Source organism: Lithobates pipiens, unplaced genomic scaffold (genome assembly GCF_037356315.1).
Source record: "Lithobates pipiens isolate NorthernLeopardFrog02 unplaced genomic scaffold, aLitPip1_a1.2 Scaffold_18, whole genome shotgun sequence".
Lineage (NCBI taxonomy): Eukaryota > Metazoa > Chordata > Amphibia > Anura > Ranidae > Lithobates > Lithobates pipiens.
The window spans coordinates 147691009-147713410 of record NW_027507758.1 but is presented as its reverse complement, the minus strand read 5'-3'; the positions used below and the strand labels follow the sequence as shown (position 1 = coordinate 147713410).

Here is a 22402-nt window from a genome sequence, read left to right as displayed (position 1 = left end):
CTTTCATTTGTCATGCCAGATCATGGATGGTGGGAAGGGATGGCAGGCTGCTGTACACAGCTTCCTGAATACACCATAGCACCTTGCACTAGCACTCCTCTTAAGTCTTGATGCAAGCAATGGGCTGGTTTTGGAATGATTTATGTAAATGGATGGATGGACTTTTTTCAACCCGACAAACTGTAAAAATGTAAATATCAAGATGCTTTTGTGGGCAGATGTCAATCTGGAGGAGTGTGAGTTACCAGATAGACTGCATTTGCATATAGACCACCTTAGGTTTGCTGATGAGCCTCCATGACTGAAGTAGCTGATATCCAGGGAATGAAAGCTGCAGGCCAAGGACAGTAAGGATGGGGAGAAAAGTGCTAGATGATGCTGGATGTCCTCTAGCCAGGAAATTAAGCTGGCTTTGTCTTACTTGCTGTAACTTCTAATACACACTGCGATGATCAGGTTATGACTCAGAGTCCTAGAGATAGACTTTCCATCTGAGGCTTAAAGAGACATCATTCCCTTACAAAATTGCGAGTAAAGGCACAGAAGAATCAAGTATTTCAAATGCTTGCTTGCAATTTTTTTTTCTTTCCTTAGATTATTATTTATTGACTTGAAGTGAGCTTCTGAACTTGCTACAAAATGTGACTACTCTAGAAAGTGCCTACTATCTCTTTGCAAAGTGTCTAGTTACTTTCTGTGCTAGGCAAGGTCCTCCACACCTCCCCGCACCTCCCTACATAACCTTTCATGTAAGGTAAGGAGAGGAGTGACAGCTCTGAATTTGCTGGGGCTGCTGACATCACTTCCATGATATTGGAATATCTCTAGATTTTTCTAGATTGGATACCTCGTAGATTTTTGAAGGTCTACATAACTGAGGCATTTACAGGAAGATGACACACATAATGTAAATACAATAACTGCAAAAGATTGTTTAATGAATGGTCTGGTAACAGTATCTCTTTAACCATTGGGCACTTTCACCCCCTTCCTGCCCAGGCCAATTTTTTTGATGGTATTTAATGATCACTGTTTTTATTTTTTGCTAAACAAATGAAGAAATTGACCAAAAATTTTGAAGACCGAAAGCATTTTTCTTCGGTTCTGTTATACAATTTAGCAAATATGTAATTTTTTCTTTTCTTACATCAGGGGGCACAGAGCCATAGTAATAACTATGTGGGTTATATCGGTGGGAGTGACAATATCGCTGCTCCGGCCACTCACAGCGCCAGAGCCGCGATATCCGGAAGAAACGCTGAGGGAACATGTCAGCTCCCTCGGCGTGTATCAGGTGAGATGTCGGGGGCTCGTTCTAAGGTAAGTATTTCATAATGAGCTAGTATGCGGTGCATACAGACTCATTATGCCTTTTTGCCTTGCAGGTGTGGAAAAAACAAAACATGTCAGCGGGTTTACTACCGCTTTAAGGAGTGAACTTCCCCCATATAACCCCTTCCATTACTGGGAGTCCTCAGTTTTTTTTTGCCAGTGTCTAAGGTGTTGGGCACGTGTAAGGATGTGTGTACTGAGCTCCACAGGCAGTAATCCATTGATGAGAGCCAGCCATCCTGACCGGATCCATTCTGATGTCTCCGTAATGGACTAAATTAATGGTACCCGGACCTCGTCATCCGAAGACGCAAGGTTTTGCTTGCGAATGCTTTTAAAGCTGGGCCCTGGGATCCAGTACTTTTTGGTAATAAAGCCAATACAAGTTTACTGGCAGGGTCTTCTAACCGGTCCAGGATTGCGGGATTACCTGAGTGTACCCCTGTTCCTGAAGGTTTCCTTTCAAGGTCTCGGAGCCTACCGTGAAGGGCGAAGATTGTTTTTTTTATCTCTGATAAACCCTGCTGCGAGATAAGGTAGGGGAGTTTTTCTCAGTAATCTCTCCTTCCATGTATTGTGTTGTCATGTCATGCCTATGTGTCACCACTGGAGGCTGTATTGAGCACTCACCATTCTGACTCTGGAAACAGCAGAAGCTCTACTCTCCTCTCCTCTCCGTTCAAGCCAGCTCAGACCCTCAGGTATGAAGGGGGGTCTGGTCACTTCCTGGGCCCCCAGATTGGCGGCTTTTGATCCTTTAAATGCCAGCCAGCTGCCTTTTTTTCTTAAATAAAAAAATAAAATAATTTTTTTGGGCAGGTCGTGGCCGCTCGTCAGGTGGAGGATTTACCCCGCTGCCGCCTGCCATGATGCCGGGGCTCACACACTTCCCTGTTGGAAGAGGGGGCCGTTTTCACGTGGGGGCATGGCTAAACATTGGCCACACATGGAGGAAGTAATTTAGAGCTCTGCAAGAGAAGCTGCTGCCTGGCGGTGGAGGGACAGAGCAGAGCGGTTGCTGGTCAGGTTTGGTGACACAGGCATTTTCCTTTTGACAACATTGTATTGCATAGCTAGGATTTATAGCAGTTATTGTACTGTACTATAGCCTAGCAAGTGAAACATTCTCTTGCTGGTACTACCTCTGCTTTGTACTGTAAGCTCTGAGTTACAAAGGGACCAGAAACTCCTCTAAGGGGTTAATAGTATACAACAAACTAAAAACCCTTACAAAAGAATGTCATCCTCCCCTGTGAGGTAAAAAAAAAATACGGCCAGTCAGATGAGCCTGCCAAGGGTAGAACACTTCTGTCCCTGTGTATTTCATACAAACAGGTTTTTTCTTCTACCATTTAAAAAATTATTGCTATTTTGTCTCTCCGTAGTAGGACTAAACATAGCAGATTCCCATCTAGTCCTCTGGGCCCTTTTGTTGAGGTGCAGGAGGTTGGGGATCAGGTAGATCTTCCCAAATATTGAAAAATGCTTATTTTTCCTCTTCGGAGGATCCTAACAGGGAGGGAGTAGCCACACAAGTCAGGTGTTTGTCTACTCCCTTACGTAACCCTTTTGTTGCCTGCAGCACAGGCTCTTGCGGTATCTACCTCTAATAGGGTTTATTGAACCTCCCCCACCTGGGGAGGTTTTTCCTATTCATGCATAGCTATGTATTAAGTTAAGGTTGGATTTTCCTTTTAAAGACAAGATGTCTTTTGCAGTTCTGGCTGCAATTGGAGTAGCTCAGTCCATTTACCCTGTAACGTCTGCTCCACTATTTTGGTGCAGCACATTTTCAGTCACGCCAATGCATTGGAATATGGACTCCAAGGGGTTAAGGAACAGGTGTGAGATACCTGAAAGTTCTACCTGATCAGCAGGCCCGGCAAGGGGCTGGTGTAATTGACGCACTGTGTCTCACAGATGCTATGAGGGACTCGATCGTTTAAGCCTTATGGATTTGCATATAGATATGCATTTTGCAGAGGTCCGTGGCTGAAATATTAATCAGCCGAAGCACCAGGTGTAAACCATTAGCCAGTCTGTGTCCCTTCCTGGGGTACGACTATTTAGAATTGATAAGTACACCCAAAAGGGGTAAAGCTCTCTTTACAAGTAGAAGGAGGTTCAAAAAGTTCTCCTTTTAATTGTGCAGCCTCTCCTATGCCTTAGTTCCCAGGGGTAGCACCAGGATCTTGGGGGCAGAAAGCCCATAAAGCAGAATGCTAAGGCCTTCTCATGAAGGAGCACCCCCACTCGTTCGGGTGAGGGGAAAGGCAGGAACAATGTTAAGAGCAGAGGGATTTCTGCAATTTTCTTCTCTAGGTTACATCTAGAGTTTCAAGAGCCCAGATGGCCCAGTCGGCTGCTGCCTGTGGGGTCCTTGGGGCTGCTGATGTGGCAGTCTTTATGCAAGAGTGTCCATCTCCTCAAAGAATGCTCCTAAGGTTCCAGAGAAAAAAGAGAAAGTCTTTCTGGCATCTGGATCAGCTGTTATCCCAGTCGGTGATATCAGAGATTCCCTTTTTTTTTTTTTTACCGCAAACCTTTTAAGGTCTCCGAGCCAAAACAGAGAGGTAAGACCCATTCTAGATCTCAGAGATCTGAATCGGCACTTGATCATCTGATCCTTTCATAATTCGATCGGCTGTGTCTATCCTGCAAGGAAGGGAGTTGCATATTTCCATGTGCCAAAGTTTCCTGCTTACCAGAAATTTCTGCGGTTTGAAATATAAAATTATTTTTTCAATTGTGGCACTGCCATTTGGCTTAGCCACAGCACCACGAGTGTTCTGAAAGATTCTGGCACCTCCTTTAGCCAGGTTAAGGGCTCAAGGCATAACTGTGCTAGCCTATTAGAAGATCTACTTTTAATAGATCTTTCAGTCTTAGGTCTAAAACCAGAGTCTGATCTCCGCTGTAGATATCTGAAAACTCTAGGTTGGATTCTCAGCCTAGGAAGATTCTCCTTTAAAACCATCAAGGAGGTTACTTGGGGGCTGGTTATAGATACCATACAAAAGAAGGTATTCTTACCCCAGTCGTGAATCCGTTCCATCATAGGACTAATTCAACTTATCAGGATAAAGGAAAATTCCTTCATTCGGCTGCAGGAGATTTTTAGGGGAAATGGTGGCCTCCTTCAGGGCCATCCCTTACGTGCAGTTTTATTCAAAGACTGCTTCAAGACACCATCCTGTCGGTCTGGAATAAAGAGGATTCAGGCCTTGTTTGTTTCCAATACGTTTGGCTCCCAACATAGGTCAGAGCATAAATTAGTGGTTGCTATCCAGCAGGAGGGAAAATCTTTATCCTGCAAGGTGTTAACAGATGCCAGCCTTCTCTAGGCTGGGGAGCAGCCCTGGAAGAAGATTCTGTCCAGGGGAGATGGTCCAGGTTAGAGGACCTTGCCTATCAACTTTGTTGGAAGTTTCAGGCAGTACATCTGGCCATAGAATCTTGGCGGTCAGATTACGGGATTGTCCTGACAGGATTCAGTCTGACAGAGCCATGGCGGTGGCTTACATCGATCACCAGGGGATGCATGAAAAGTTGTGCAGCCCAAAAAAAAGGTGTTCAGGTGTACTACTTGAGACGCCAACAGTTATTTCTGGGAGAATGATCTCTTCACCCCGACATCTTCCTGGCAATATGTCAGATGGTGTACACCGGACATGGACCTATTCGCATCCAGGTTCATTAATAAGGTCGACAACTTTATGTCAAACAAGGGGACGCATTAGTCTTCCCAGGGGATCAGTTTTCACTGATCTATGAATTTCCTCCAGCTCTGCTACTTCCGCGCCTTCTCCGTAGGATTAAGCAGGAACAGAAGGAGGTGATTCTGGTGGCCCCAGCTGGGTCCCAGAAGATCTTAATTTATGGAGATCTTAAAGAGGGTAGTAGAAGTCCTTTGGACTCTCCCATTATAGCCAGACCTTCTTGCACAAGGTCCGAAATTTCATCCTACTTTACGGACAAGGAGTTTAACAGGTTTGACTGTTGAATCCCACTCTATAAAAGATTGTGGGGGATCTCCTTCAGTAGTGTCTACTTTGACTAATGCCTGGAAGCCGGCTTCCAGAATCACTTACTATAGAATCTGGAAGGCATAGGTTTCTTGCTATGGATCCAGGGATTGGCGCCCCAGGAAGTATGTCAATAGGCAGGATTCTTGCATATGGGATCTGAAATGAAGTTGGCCTTGACTTTTATTAAGAGCCAGATCTAACTTCCTTTCTGATCAATATATAATCTATTTTAGACCAAATTCATTCAAACTGAGTTAATCAGACAGGGTAGAAATTTGTGAACCCTTTTGCATCAGTCAGCAGCACTGAGATACTTTGTTTGTGAATACAATCAGATTATGAGAATACATGGTGGAAACGGAGATGGAATCAATAATTTCCCATCACAAGTTATGATCATATCTTTACTATTGATTGAAACCCACTCTGTGTGTGTGTGTGTGTGTGTGTGTGTGTGTGTGTGTGTGTGTGTGTGTGTGTGTGTGTGTGTCATATCAATAAAATGGGTTGTCGACAATGGAATGGTTATTCTTATTGGAAAAGATTGCTGAGAAAAGAAGTTGCCATTAGATAGAGTAAACAAATTAAAGCCTAACTTAGGCCGCGTACACACGGGCGGACTGTTCGCCCAACTAAGTTCATCAGACAATCCGACAAACAGTCCGTTCAAAATTTGCATGAACGGACTTGACCACACACGATGAGCAGACAGTCCGCTGAAAGCGTGCGCGATGACGTGAACGGCACGTACGACGGGACGAGAAATTCGACGTCCAATACACTGCAATGCAACCTTCGCCGTGTAAATCCTTTCTGAGCATGCGCCAAACTTAGTCTGTCGAACTAGCCTACACACGAGCGGACTGTCCGCTGAAACCAAGTTTGGACGGACTGTCTTACGGAAATTCCGTAAGACTTTGTTCGTCAGACTGTCCGCTGAAACAGTCCGCTGAAGCCCACACACGAGCGGATTGTCCGCTGAAACACTGTTCAGCGGACTAAGTTGGGCGAACAGTCCGCCCGTGTGTACGCGGCCTTATGATTCATCAGATCAGGTCACCTTCTATTGCTCTGTGGTCCAGTTGCTGTAGACACAGGTCACCCATACACAACTAACTGCTGTGCCCATTTTCTTCTTCCTTTTTTTTTTTTTTCTTTAGCTTTCAGCGCATCAGCTTCAGGGACAACCTGTTTCCTTGCTGTCTAATATATCCCACTGACTTTGATATGCCATTTTAATGTGATCATCAATGTTATCCACCTTACCTGTAAGTGGTAAAAACGTTATGGCTGGTCAGTGTTAATCTATTCCATGTGGACTGTCACATTTTCTGTTCTTGTATGTGGTCTCTTAATACCCTCCCACATAATTTTTCTACAGTTGGCATTCAGTAAATCCTGCTGTCCACATCAATGGAACATTATTTATTGTGTGATTTTTTTTTTTTTTCTCTTTGTGTGAAAATACAGTTGTTAATTGTGTGTACTTTTTCAGATAAAATTGTCAGAAAGGCAGGAAATCTGAAAGGCGCCTATGTATGTGAGGTTGGCCCCGGACCTGGTGGCATTACAAGAGCAATTTTGAATTCTGGAGTTGAAGAGCTTCTGGTGGTAGAAAAGGATACCAGATTTATTCCTGGACTTAAGGTATATTTTATTCTGGGGTTACTGCAATTATTGATGGTACTCTAAACACAGCAGTTAGTAATCCTTGTGCACTATTAATTTTCGTATTATGTGTTAACCGGTTCTTGCCTGCAATATGTAGAATAGGATTCCTCAGAATTATGCCCTGAGCTCAAGGAATGTTACTCTACAAACATTTCGGGATATATGACACTTGCACAAATGTTGAGAGTGACATTTAACAACAGTTAACATTCTGATCTGCCCCTCTGCTCTGACTTGGTTGAAAATCTAGTTCCTATGTCTTGCTGCAATTTTTTGTATTCCCTGAAATAGAAGAGGTGCATGTGGGTATTACGACTGGTCTAGCCCAAAAAGAATTGTTCAAACCATTATATAAAAAAAAAAAAAACTTTCATTTGTCACATTACATATAAAATTCGATTTTTTATTTTATTTTTATTTTTTGGATAAGCAATATACACCATAGTACATTACATTGAACATGACAAAAGTGTGTAGTAAGAATCAGACTTTAAGTTGCTTCTCAACGTGTTTTGTAAAGCAAGGTTCACTTCATCAGGAGACTAAGCAAATTTCAGGCTGATAACCAACATACATCTGATATAACAACAAGAGCATTACTTTTCCAATTAAAAATCAGTCAAAAAATAAAATTCAATTCTAATTGTCCCTCACAGGATGACAGGTGCAACGGATCGGCACTGACTGAGCCCGTCTTGCACGGGAGCAGAGGGTAGGACATGCTGCCAAAGGGGGGGAGGCCAAAAGATGTTAAGGTGTGGGATGAAGAACAACCTGCTGTCAGGGGTCCCGGTTTTAACAGTATTCAACCATTCGTAACGTGGACTGTCAGAGGAAAGATATTTATTTTTAATTAATTTTCAAAAAAGCTGCGCTGAGAATGATCCAAAAATTATTTGTGAAAAATAAAGAGCTAAAAAAACAATATTATACCAACTCTAATTAAAAGAATGTGTATATTCAAAAAATTGTTCCAAAAATTTTTTTTTAAATATTAATTATATTAATTTTCCATATCGCCATCTACACAAAAAAGAGTTCATTTCATATAGAAAAAATAGATCCTCTTTGATTGTAGTTCCCACCGTGAAACACACCACACCGGTAAAGGGAAAAAGGGTGTCCTCAAAGATGCAGAAAACAGAACTCCACCACCAATATCACTGCCGCTTACCAGCTAGACTGGTCCCATCACAGAGACCAGATATGGCCACACATAAGAAAACACTCCTTCTGCACATGGACCACCAGGAGGATACAGCTCTGTTCAGACGTTTGGACTGGTCATACGGCTACACCACTCATTGCCCGGTACATACAGAAACAAGAAGGGTCGCCATAGTGTAATAAATTCTTAGGTTTAATAAATAAATAAAAGATTGCACTTACATCCAATTAGGAAAATAGGTCCCTGTATGACAAGTAACAATATTGCCGGCCGGCTTCGTGAACGCTGCCCGTTGCTTCCGGGTTCAGCGTGGAACGCGATGACGTCAATACGCCACTCCTCCCTACGCCGTTTCGTCACAACTGACGTCTTCCAGGGGCAATCTTTTATTTATTTATTTATTAAACCTAAGAATTTATTACACTATGGCGACCCTTCTTGTTTCTGTATGTACCGGGCAATGAGTGGTGTAGCCGTATGACCAGTCCAAACGTCTGAACAGAGCTGTATCCTCCTGGTGGTCCATGTGCAGAAGGAGTGTTTTCTTATGTGTGGCCATATCTGGTCTCTGTGATGGGACCAGTCTAGCTGGTAAGCGGCAGTGATATTGGTGGTGGAGTTCTGTTTTCTGCATCTTTGAGGACACCCTTTTTCCCTTTACCGGTGTGGTGTGTTTCACGGTGGGAACTACAATCAAAGAGGATCTATTTTTTCTATATGAAATTTTGTGTAGATGGTGATATGGAAAATTAATATAATATTTAAAAAAAATTTTTTGGAACAATTTTTTGAATATACACATTCTTTTAATTAGAGTTGGTATAATATTGTTTTTTTAGCTCTTTATTTTTCACAAATAATTTTTGGATCATTCTCAGCGCAGCTTTTTTGAAAATTAACTAAGATTTGGTTTGTGGGTATCTCACATATTAAGTTGCTGCTACACTCACGATATAAATTTCTTTTTTCTTTCTTTTTTCATATACATTTTTTTCAACAATTTTATTGAAGAATAGCGCTGTACTTTTTGGGGTTACATTTATTTTTAATTGCCTGTTCTCCTATTGCTAGAACTTGCCTATAGTGTATATATCCCTACTTTTTATTATAAGCTCTGGCATTCTTAGATGAATGTGTTTATTTTAATTAATTATTAACACTTCTCTATGTTCTATACTTTACTGAAGCGACCATGAGCTTATAGCAGAAGTAGGAATCGGGTCCATATGGTGAACGTGCTTCGCCAGCTGGAGGCAGTGCTGTATGTCCATACAAACTGACAGTGAAAGGGTTAAATCTACACATCACACTGGGGTGACAGACTTTCCTTTTAAGAAACTATATACAGGATACACAGTATATCAATCAGTTAGGCTGGATTCACACCTATGCATTTTTTTAGTGCTGTTTGCTTTTTTCAGATTTGCACTACAGTCCATTTTACATGGTTTCCTATGGAACACGTTCTGTAGTGCAAATCTGCAAAATGCAAAAAGCACTAAAAATGCATAGGTGTGAATCCAGCCTTAGGAGGCTCATAAAGCATAAGTTCTTATTCATCAACAAGACATATTGAAATAAGTGAAAATCCAATGGAAACCCAGAAAGTTATAAAAGACCTTCCGCTGCATAAATCGCCAGGTAATGACGGTCTATCCAACAAATATTACAAAACATTCATTAATATTTTAGCTCCGCACTTAACAAACCTGTTTAATTGCATAGCTACAGCAAAATGTTGCCCGAAATAACTATTAGAAGCAGTAATAATGACTCTCCCGAAATCTGACATAGACTTGACTTCTCCTTTTTAAACTATCGACCAATCTCTATACAAGTATCACTGATAAATATCGACTGACAAGTATCACTGATCCAAGCGCTCAAAAGAAGATGTTTAAAATTGAAGTTTGAACTCAAAGCTGCTATCATATCAAAAACAAAATATCAAAAACATATATAGTATCACATATTCTAGAAAACCATATCGCTGTGTTACTATATTGACAGTGCTACAAGATTAATTATAATCATGCAACAAACAGACTAATAGGAATTTAGAAAGTTCATAGACATTGAGTGATGTGCTGAATCTTAATTTGTGAATAGGGTGCTCCGCTAAGTTCTCAGACAGAGTAAAAACGAGTCCAATTCAACACCATCCACTAAGATGCTTTTATCCAGTGTGAAGCTTCGTGCTCAGTGTCACTCCCAGTGGTAATGCACGTACCCCAAACAGGGTTGTATAAAGGCACTTCTAATTGTATATCACTCCAGGTGTTTCTAAGGCAAAACCTCCAAGACAGACTCTCCCCTCACAACATCACTCAGATGTTTTTGACATATGGAAGAAATCAACAAAAACGATCCATAGTGCAAACCATTTTAATCTGTGATCTCATATACACTCTTTAAAAACATACGTACAATGTACATAAGTCACCTTCCCTTTGATCTTTTTTGGTATATATATACAGATTAAAATGGTTTGCACTATGGATCGTCTTGGAGGTTTTGCCTTAGAAACACCTGGAGTGATATACAATTAGAAGTGCCTTTATACAACCCTGTTTGCGGTAAGTGTATTACCACTGGGAGTGACACTGAGCACGAAGCTTCACACTGGATAAAAGCATCTTGATGGATGGTGTTGAATTGGACTCGTTTTTACTCTGTCTGAGAACTTAGCGGAGCACCCTATTCACAACTTAAGATTGAGCACATCACTCAATGTCTATGAACTTTCTAAATTCCTATTAGTCTGTTTGTTGCATGATTATAATTAATCTTGTAGCGTTGTCAATATAGTAACACAGTGATATGGTTTTCTAGAATATGTGATACTATATATGTTTTTGATATATCGACCAATCTCGTTGCTCAATTCGGACATTAAAATTTATGCTAAAATATTGGCCAATCGTTTGTTAGAAATAAGTCCTTACCTGGTTGACTCTGATCAAGTAGGCTTTAAGGGTCGTCAAGCCCCGGACAGCACGAGAAGGATGATCAATTTGATTAACTACGTTGAGAACACACAAACGCCTTCTCTTCCCCTAGGTCTAGACGCAGAGAAGGCATTCGATAGAGTGCACTGGAACTATATCTCCAGGACTCTTGAGAAGTTTGGATTTTCAGGATTTATCCATGAAGCAATTATTCTACTTTATACACAACCATCACCAAAAGTTTCCACCTCAGGAATGTTGTCTAAGCCCTTGTACACACGGTCAGACATTCCGACGGAAAGTGTCCGATTGGACCGTGTTGTCGGATAATCCGACCGTGTGTGGGCTTCATCTGACTTTTTCCGTCGGAATGTCCGACCAACAAAGTTTGAGAGCTGGATATAAAAATTTTCCGACAACATGATCCGATCGGACTTTGTCCTATCGTTTGTAGAGAATTCCGATCAAAGTGCCACGCATGCTCAGATCAAATTCCTAGATCAAAGCTATTGGCTACTAGCCTGAACATAGTCCCGTCGTAACTAAATAATGTCATCACGTTACGAACGATCGGATTTTCCGACAACTTTGTCCGACCATGTGTATGCAACATCAGTTTCAGACAAAATCCGTCTGGAAAAATCCGACTGATTTTTCTTGTCGGAATGTCCGACCGTGTGTACAAGGGCTAAGACTTTTAACCTCATGAATGGCACCAGACAGGGTTGCCCACTCTCACCCATTATATTTTCTTTGGTAATTTAACCCTTAGCGGAAACCATTAGGTCCAATGAAAATATTTCAGCAATAAAGATAGGTGATGGAATACATAAAATTGGGCTATTTTCCGATGACATCATTCTATCATTTAACTAATCCCAACAAATCCCTGCACGTGCTACAATCAATACTTAACTCCTTTAGTAAAGTATCTTATTACAAAATTTGCAATAGGAAAAGCTTTGCCCTACCTATGAATATATCTACGGTAATGATACTTCTACCATCCTCAAAGAAAAATATAATTATTATTGGGATGCATCTTAGGCCGCGTACACACGGGCGGACTGTTCGCCCAACCTTGTCCGCTGAACAGTGTTTGGGCGGACAGTCCGCTCGTGTGTGGGCTTTCAGCGGACAGTTTCAGCGGACAGTTGGACGGAAAAAGTCTTTCGGAAATTCCGAAAAACTGTCCGCTGAAACTGTGTTTGAGCGAACAGTCCGCCCGTGTGTGGGCTTGTCCGCTGTACTTTCGAAATGAGCGGACTGTTCCCGCTCGGAAAGTCCGCCCATTTCGAGCGCGTGTACAGGTAGGCGGGGCCCGCGAAGGAGACGTCGCGGGCTCCGCCGCCTGGAATGGGCTTAAAGGGGAACCCCAACGCCGAAAAAAATCGGCGTGGGGGTTCCCCCCAAGTCCAGACCAGACCCTTGTCCGAGCACGCTACCCGGCCGGCCAGGAAAGGGGGGCGAGCGAGCGCGCCCCCCCTCCTGAGCCGTACCAGGCCGCGTGCCCTCAACATGGGGGGTGCCTTGGGGAAGGGGGGGCCGCGCGGCCCCCCCACCCCAAAGCACCTTGTCCCCATGTTGATGAGGACAAGGGCCTCTTCCCGACAACCCTGGCCGTTGGTTGTCGGGGTCTGCGGGCGGGGGGCTTATCGGAATCCGGGAGCCCCCTTTAAGAAGGGGGCCCCCGGATACCGGCCCCCCACCCTATGTGAATGAGTATGGGGTACAATGTACCCCTACCCATTCACCTGTGAAATAAAGTACAAAAAAAACACAACACATGGAAAAAGTATTTTATTGCACAGCTCCGGGGGTCTTCCGTCTTCGGGGGTCTTCTCGCCGGACTCCTCCGCTATGTGTGTGTAGCTCTTTTACTAGCGGAGGAGTCCGGCTTTCTTCCTCCCCGCCGCCGGCCTCTTCTCCCGACTTCGGGGGTCTTGTCCCCCTCTTCGGTTCTTCTGCCGGGCCACCGCGCCTGGTCCGGTGGCCCGGTCTTCTGTCGCCGTCTTCCGTTCTTCTGTCGCCGCCTTCGGTTCTTCTGCCGGGCCACCGCGCCTTCTTGTAGCTCTTTTACAGGCGGTGGCCCGGTCTTCTGTCGCCGCCGCTGTCGTCGTCGCCGCCGCCGCCGCCGCCGCCGCCTTCCGTTCTTGTTCTTCTTCTTGTTCTTCTTCTTCTTCTCCTGGAGATGTTGACTCGACGAGCTCTCCGGCCGGAATGCCAGGGACACGCTCCGCTGCCACTTATATAGTGACAATGGGGCGGTGTCACATGGTATATGTCACATGGGTTGGTCACATGGGTTGATGTCACATGGGGACTATGACATCGTAAGGGGGCGGGGTCACCATGTGACCAACCCATGTGACATATACCATGTGACACCGCCCCATTGTCACTATATAAGTGACCGCACAGCGCGGCTCTGGCATTCCGGCCGGAGAGATCGTCGAGTCAACATCTCCAGGAGAAGAACAAGAAGAAGAACAAGAAGAAGAACAAGAACGGAAGGCGGCGGCGGCGGCGGCGGCGACGACGACGACGACAGCGGCGGCGACAGAAGACCGGGCCACCGCCTGTAAAAGAGCTACAAGAAGGCGCGGTGGCCCGGCAGAAGAAACGAAGGCGGCGACAGAAGAACGGAAGACGGCGACAGAAGACCGGGCCACCGGACCAGGCGCGGTGGCCCGGCAGAAGAACCGAAGAGGGGGACAAGACCCCCGAAGTCGGGAGAAGAGGCCGGCGGCGGGGAGGAAGAAAGCCGGACTCCTCCGCTAGTAAAAGAGCTACACACACATAGCGGAGGAGTCCGGCGAGAAGACCCCCGAAGACGGAAGACCCCCGGAGCTGTGCAATAAAATACTTTTTCCATGTGTTGTGTTTTTTTTTGTACTTTATTTCACAGGTGAATGGGTAGGGGTACATTGTACCCCATACTTATTCACATAGGGTGGGGGGCCGGTATCCGGGGGCCCCCTTCTTAAAGGGGGCTCCCGGATTCCGATAAGCCCCCCGCCCGCAGACCCCGACAACCAACGGCCAGGGTTGTCGGGAAGAGGCCCTTGTCCTCATCAACATGGGGACAAGGTGCTTTGGGGTGGGGGGGCCGCGCGGCCCCCCCTTCCCCAAGGCACCCCCCATGTTGAGGGCACGCGGCCTGGTACGGCTCAGGAGGGGGGGCGCGCTCGCTCGCCCCCCTTTCCTGGCCGGCCGGGTAGCGTGCTCGGACAAGGGTCTGGTCTGGACTTGGGGGGAACCCCCACGCCGATTTTTTTCGGCGTTGGGGTTCCCCTTTAAGCCCATTCCAGGCGGCGGAGCCCGCGACGTCTCCTTCGCGGGCCCCGCCTACCTGTACACGCGCTCGAAATGGGCGGATTTGCCTCCTCCTTACGTGGGCGAGTCCGTTCATTTCAAAAGTTGAGCGAACTGTTTGCCCAACCTTGTTCGTCAAACAGTCCGCTCGTGTGTGGGCAAGTCCGCTCATGCAAATTTTGAGCGGACTGTTTGCCGAAACTGTTTGACGAACAAGGTTGGGCAAACAGTCCGCGCGTGTGTACGCGGCCTTAGTTCACTTATCTAGGTATCAACCTTACATTTCCCACAAAAAGACTATATGCAGCTAATTTTCCTAAGTTATTAGACTTAATTTCTAAAGATTCAAAATATAAAACAAACACACCTATCATGGATAGGCAAAATTTCAGCATTTAAAATGCAAACCCTACCCAGAAAACTCTACATTTTAGAGCCATACCTGTTCCAATACCTTCAAACTTTTTCAAGATACTAAATTGAGAAAACTGGTCTGGAATAACAAAAAACTAAGGGTAGCTTTCTCTATTTTAACATCTTCTAAAAACAAAGGGGGTATGAACTTACTTGATATGCATAAATACTACTATACAACACTTTTGGTTCAAATTAAATACTGGTTCTTCCCAAATGACGATAAGCTGTGGTTATCCATTGAAAAAGAAATAACCAAGGGAAATTATTTATTTGTCCTCTTAGTGGCTTACATGATATTCCCAAAGGTCATAGTTCCTAAATGGCTTTCCATTAAAGCTACTCTGTTAGCATGAAAGTTTCTTATCTCAAACTTCCATGTTCTAGGGCAGGGGTAGGGAACCTATGGCTCTTGAGCAAGATGTGGCTCTTTTGATGGCTGCATCTGGCTCTCACCTCTCAATCCGCAGATTGCGTGGTGTGCCGATGCGTGGATTGAGCCCATAGGAAAGGCCGCAGCTTCAGCCTAGCTCCGGAGTTGCGGCCATCTTGGTACACCTGGCGGCGGCCTAGGTGAGCAGCGCGCTGACGTCATCATCACCCGCCTCAACTGCTCATGGATCTGCCTGCCTGTGTAGTGGTAAGCAAGTAGACAATCGTAGGGGAGATTTGGATATTACAGTGGGGGAGATGATGTGGATATTACAGTTATAATTGAAATTAGTCAATCGATTAAAAAAAAAACATGTATGGCTCTCGTGGAATTACATTTTAAAATATGTGCCGTTCATGGCTTTCTCAGCCTAAAAGGTTCCCTACTCCTGCTCTAGAGCATTTACAAAAGATACCTATACCACTCAGAGCCCTTGACTACTTTAGAGACCGACTCTCGATGAACAAATGGATTGCTGAGGGCTTTAACTTTTACGTACACCTTCCCTCAGGACACAAAGCCATGATTGATGATAAGTTAAATAAGCTTAACCATCTGCAAAGCTTTAATCCACATCAAAATTTTGAAATTCCATCTTTAATTTGGTCACCACTCACCATTAACAAACCTGTAAAACATCAAAGTATAGCTTTCTTCTATAAAGTTTTTTTTTTCTCAGTATCCTAAATATGAGCCTAATATGTATAAATGGGGAAAAAGATTTAGGACAATCCTTTTCGGACGAATGTTGGTACAATGCTATAAGAATAAACCAAACTGCAACCTCCTGCTCAGAGCATTGGGACAACTCTCCGAAAATGTTGAATAGATGGTACAGAATTCCTTACAAATTAGCTAAAATATATACATCTACATCACCACTATGCTGGCGTTGTACAGATCAAGTCGGTTCCTTATTCCACATTTTATGGAGTTGTAAAAATCTGACCGGTTTCTGGAACTCGATATCCACCTTTTTTATTGCCTCTCTCACAGGCAACTTGTTAAAACTATCGCCTGCTATGGCCCTTTTAGGTATCACACTTTCCATTTCAATACAGTATATTAGTGGCAAATATTCTTATAGCGGCTAGACTTACCATAACAAAAATGTGGAAATCAATTGAGGCCCCTAACCTGTGTGATGTCATTCTTAGCCCCTGTACACACGGTCGGACATTCTGCCAACCAAATCCGTCGGATTTTGTCCGTCGGATCTTGTCCGAAACTGTTGCATACACACGGTCGGACTAAGTTGTCGAAAAATCCGATCATTCAGAACGTGATGGGACTAGTAGCCAATAGCTTTGATGTAGGAATTTGATCTGAGCATGCGTGGCACTTGGTCCGATCAAAATTCTCTACACATGATCGGAGTATGTCCGATCAAACCAGTTGGTCGGAAAATATTTCCAACATGTTGGAAAATTGGGTCCGGCGGAGATTCGGACGGAATCAGTCCGATGCATACCACACACAGTCGGATTATCCGACGACACGGTCCGATAAGACGCATTCCGACAGATTCTCCGACCGTGTGTACAAGGCTTTAGAGTCAACATCCAGGCGTACTATGAATTACTGTTAGCACTTAATTCACTTTAAGAAGCACTGGCATGTATGGATCATACATCCTAAAGCATCTACAGTATTGAAAGGCTTATACGCTCAGTCTTAACTACCACTAGGTAGCCTGTTGGTATCATTTGGCTTATTTTACACTTTTTGTAGGATCCTGCTTACTTCCACTGTGCTGTTGTGTGTAAACCCAATAATACCATCATTCTGATACATAATTTATGTGTACATACTCCTCTTACGATACAGATCCTATACCAGAGCCACATATCGCATGTATACCACTTGAACTTACTATCCTGCTATAGAATGCATGTATACTGTGTTTATGTATGTACAGTGCTCAGCATAAATGAGTACACCCCTTTTGAAAAGTAAGATTTGAATAAATATCTCAGATTGACAAAACTGAGTTTTATAGAACATTTTTTTCACTCATTACATGAAAGTAAGGTTAATATTATAACTTAGATTACAAAATCTTCATACTCAAATTTAGTTGATGCAAAAATAAATACACCCACAACAAAAACTACTACATCTAGTGTTTTGTATGACCTCCATGATTTGTTAGGACAACCACAGCATCATGTCTTCTAAGCATGGAATAAACAAATTGGCAACATCTATCTTTTTCCATGCTTCAAGGACAACCTCTTTTAGAACCTGAATGCTGGATGGAGAGTGATGCTGAACTTGTCCCTTCAGAATTCCCCATAGGTATTTGGGTTCAGATCAGGAGACATATAGCACTTGGCCACTGAATCACTTTCACCCTGTTCTTCAAAAATGCATCAGTGGCATTAGATGTTTGGGTTAGTGTCATGTTGGAAAGGTGCACGACCAAGGGCACAAAGTGATGGTAGCATCTTCTCTTTCAATATAGCGCAGTACATTTGTGAATTCATGATACCGTCAATAAAATGCAGCTTCCCAACAGCAGAAACACTCATGCAGCCCCACAGAGGGACACTGCCACCACCTTGTTTCACTGTAGGCACCATGCATTATTCTTTGTACTCCTCCTCACCTTTTGCGTCGCCATACAGAGTCCCAGTAGTTGTCTTCTTTTTCAACATGGGCCCTTGCCAATTCTAGGTAGGTTTTTTTTTTTGCATGGGCTTTAGGAGAGGCTTTCTTCATGGATGAAACCCGTGCATCCCATTTCTCTGCAGTGTACGCCATATTGTCACAGGAAACAATCGGCCCAGTTTGGCTTTCTACTTTAGCTAACTGCAGTGAACTTGTATGGTAATTTTCTTCAACCCTTCTCATCAGAAGATGCTCCTGTCAAGGTGTTAACTTCTGTGGATGGCCTGGTCATCTCTGTGAGATAGTTGCAGTTCCATATTTGTTACATTTTTGTATCACTTTTGCTATAGTATTCTGACTAAGTAAAGCTATGCTGATCTTCTTGTAGCCTTCATCTTTCTTGTGTAAAGAAATATTTTTCTTTCTTGGGCCTCATGACATTTCTCTTCCATGTGGTGTCATTGCTGACAGCATGAAATAGGAAGGGGTTTTCTTTAAGTAACGCCATTTTATAATCAACTGTCTGCTGGACACCTGTTCAATTAATAATTAGACTCGCCTGTAGTTGAATTCTTATTAATTAATTAATTAGGATTTTGTTGTCTAAAATTTAGCTTTGCTCCTAATGCTGGCCATGCGCTAAACGAAAAATCGACCAAACCCATTTTGTGAAAAACGAACATTCGTCCGTGAGTGCAAACGATAGTTCCATCATGTAATGACTGATAAATCGTTCAGTGGACATAAATAAATTTAATTTTTTGTTAGGTTTTTTTTTTACATATACCTAGTGCAGACAGTTCAGACGGGAAACACATTAACTTTTTCAATTTATCGTTCAGCAGAAAATTTCCAAACTTGTCCTTTGGTTTTTTTCAGCTCAAAAACGTCCCAATGATTATCCTCTTTTTTTTTATGATTATCCTTTTTTTTTTTTGTTCCCATTAACTGGCCAAAAAACAAGCAAACTGTCTAAATGACCAAATTTCAGCCGATTTTGCGTATAGTGTATGGCCAGCATTAAACTTTCATTGGGGAGTATTTTTTTGCAACATGATCTTGAATGAATTTGTTATGAAAAAAACTTTTTTGTGTGTGTGCAAAATAAAAAATTTTGGTTGCAATCAATGGCCCACATTTCTGGGAGTACTTTGTAATATAGTGTCCCGTAGAAAATGTTGATTCTGAAATTAAAGTTAGGCTCCATTCACACCTTGGCTTTCTGTTTCACATATGGAATCGCTGAGCTTCTGCCCACAATTCAGAAATGCCGCAAATCGCAGGACGCCCTTGCGATCCCCGCTATTTTGAATGGCACCAATCGTGATGCGATTTTGCTCCAATTGCCGCCTGACGAATCGTGGTAAAATTTTGGTAAAAAACACGCAAACCGAATTGTGGGATACCCGACCCCCAAAAAAATGAACTTCTTTTGAGCATCAGGTGTCCCACAATTCTGTTTGTGCAATTTTGCTGCAATTCGTCAGGCGAAAATCTCTGCAAAATCCTGCTGCTATTTGGTGCCATTCAAAACGGGGATCGCAATGGCGTCCTGCGATTTGCGGCGTTTCTGTCCACAAAGCAGAACGCCATGATGTAAATGGAGCTTAAAAGTTTACTGACAAATCTGTTGGGGTGTACTCATTTTATGCTGAGCACTGTGTGTGTGTGTGTGTGTGTGTGTGTGTGTGTGTGTGTGTTTGTATATCTAAATATCATAAAAAGTTTACACACCCCTGTTAAAATGTCAGGTTTCTCTGATGTAAAAAAAAAAATCTGACAAATACAAATCATTTCAGAACTTTTTCCACCTTTAATGTGATCCATAAACTGTGCCACTCAGTTGAAAAACAAACTGAATTTTTTTTTTGGGGGGAATAAAAATAATAAACTAAAAATAATGTGGTTGCATAAGTGTGCACACCCCTTTTTATAACTGGGGATGTAGCTATGTTCAGAATTGAGCAATCACATTCAAACGCATGTTAAATAGTCAGTACACACCTGCCATCATTTAATGTGCCTCTGTTAAAGTTCAGCTATTCTAGTAGGTTTTACCTGACATTTTCTTAGTCGCATCCTACAGCAAAAGTCATGGTCCACAGAGAGCTTTCCAAAGCATCAGAGGGATCTCATTGTTAAAAGGCATTAGTCAGGAGGAGGGTACAAAAGAATTTCCAAGGCATTAGATATACCATGGAACACGGTGAAGACAGTCATCATCAAGTGGAGAAAATATGGCACAGCAGTGACATTGCAAAGAGCTGGACGTCCCTCCTAAATTGATGAAAAGAAAAATGCCCAGTGAGGCTGCCAAGAGGCCTACAGCAACATGAAATGAGCTGCAGGAATATCTGACGGGTACATGTGACAACAATCTCCCATAATCTTCATATGTCTGGACTATGGGGTAGGGTGGCAAGATGGAAGCCTTTTCTTACAAAGAACAGCCAAGCCTACCTAAATTTTGCATAAACACATCTGAAGTCTCCCAAAAGCATGTGGGAAAAGGTGTTATGGTCTGAAGAATCCAAGGTTTAACTTTTTGTCCATAATTCCAAAAGATATATTTGGCCCAAAAACAACACTGCACTTCACCAAAAGAACACTATACCCACCCTGAAGCATGGTGGTGGCAGCATCATGCTTTGGGGCTGTTTTTCTTTGGCTGGAACAGGGGCCTTAGTCAAGCTAGAGGGAATTATGAACTGTGGCACAAAACCTTCAGCTTTCTGCGAGAAAGCTGAACATGAAGAGGAACTTCATCTTTCAACATAACAATGACCCAAAGCATGCATCCAAATCAACAAAGGAATGGCTTTACCAGAAGAATATTAAACTTTTGGAATGGCCCAGACCTGAATCTGTGGGGTGATCTTTAGAGGGAGATGCCCTTGCAATCGGACAAATTTGGAATGTTTTTGCAAAGAAGAGTGGGCAAATATTGCCAAGTCAAGATGTGCCATGCTGATAGACTTAGACTTATACCCAAAAAAGACTCAGTGCTGTAATAAAATCGGAAAGTGCTTCAACACAGTATTAGTTAAAGGTTTTGCACACTCATGATGGACTGGCCCAGCATGTCTCCAGACCTAAACCCTTTTGAGCATCAGTGGGGTATCCTCCAACGGAAGGTGGAGGAGCGCAAGATTTCCAACGTCCACCAGCTCCCTGATGTCGTCGTGGAGGAGTGGAAGAGAACTCCAGTGGCAACCTATGAAGCTCTGGTGAACTTCATGCCCAAGAGGGTTAAGGCAGTGAAGAAAAATAATGGCGACCACACAAAATCGACACTTTGGGCCCATTTTGGAAATTTTCACTTAGGAGTGTACTCACTTTTGTTGCCAGCGGTTTAGACATTAATGGCTGTGTGTTGAGTTATTTTGAGGGGACAGAAAATTTACATTGTTATACAAGCTGTACACTCACTACTTTACATTGTAGCAAAGTGTAATTTCTTCAGTGTTGTCACCCTGCTCGGATCGGCACACGCCGCGCTCCACGGTCACGGCCTTAGGAGAGTCCGCGGCTTCAGCCTAGCTCCGAATCGGTGCCCATCTTTCTACACCCAGGCTGACGGAGCGATCACTTGTAAACAAAAATATCATGACGCCGGTTCCTCTCTCCCCTCTCTGTACTGACCTGTACTGTGGAAGGGGAGAGATCGGATGGATGCAGCGATGTGGGCTGCATCTGTAGTGCCCACAGCGCTGCTCTTTGACAGCCTACTCTGCCATACCCAGCCATACTCTGCCATACCCAGCCATATTCTGCCATATCCAGCCATGCTCAGCAATACCCAGCCGTGCTCAGCTGTACCAAGCCATGCTCCGCCAATATTACAGTGGGGGAGATTGTGGCTATTACAGTGGGCACTATATGGAGGTGGAATTTTCACAGGTTTTTGCAAATTCAGTTATTTGCTGATCCGAAAAAAACGATCCGATCCGTGAGTTTTTTGATCCGTTGCACCCCTAGTATATATATGTTTTATACATTATGTATAATATGTACAGTATATATGTAAGCAGACAGTTTGAGAACATCTGTGCTGCAATAGCCACACAACACATTTTGGGGGCAGCATCTTGGCATGCAGTGCCGCTTCCTCTGTGCTGATAGAACAGTTTTCTTTGACGAGAAACCAGAGGTCTTTGCTGGAACGCAGAGCTGAGTGGCACTTCCTCCTGTTTAGTCTGTTGTGTGTTCTAGTGTTGTGCTGGCCATTTTGGATTATACTAAAGCAGCTTCGAAAGGTGTGCGTTTTTGTGTTTTTTTTTTTTTGTAAAGGTGCAACACGCTATAGCAGCAACATGCACACAAGAAATAATTAACCATATCAATACAGGGCACTTTCACCCCCTTCCAGTCCAGGTCAATTTTCAACTTTCAGCACTGCCATACTTAAAACTGTACCCAAATTAAATGTTTATCACATAAATAGAGATTTCATCTGCATGCTCGGATAAGGGTCTGGTATGGA

At 43.4% G+C, this 22402-nt stretch overlaps 1 protein-coding gene across 1 annotated transcript in view; it reads left to right on the top strand.

The window, feature by feature from the left end:
• Nucleotides 1-22402, top strand: part of TFB1M (transcription factor B1, mitochondrial) — a 99744-nt gene that overhangs the window by 8809 nt on the left and 68533 nt on the right. Inside the window, exon 3 of the mRNA XM_077486249.1 lies at nucleotides 6856-7007. Coding sequence (XP_077342375.1) covers nucleotides 6856-7007 — 152 coding nt within the window. The remainder of the gene's footprint in view (nucleotides 1-6855; nucleotides 7008-22402) is intronic.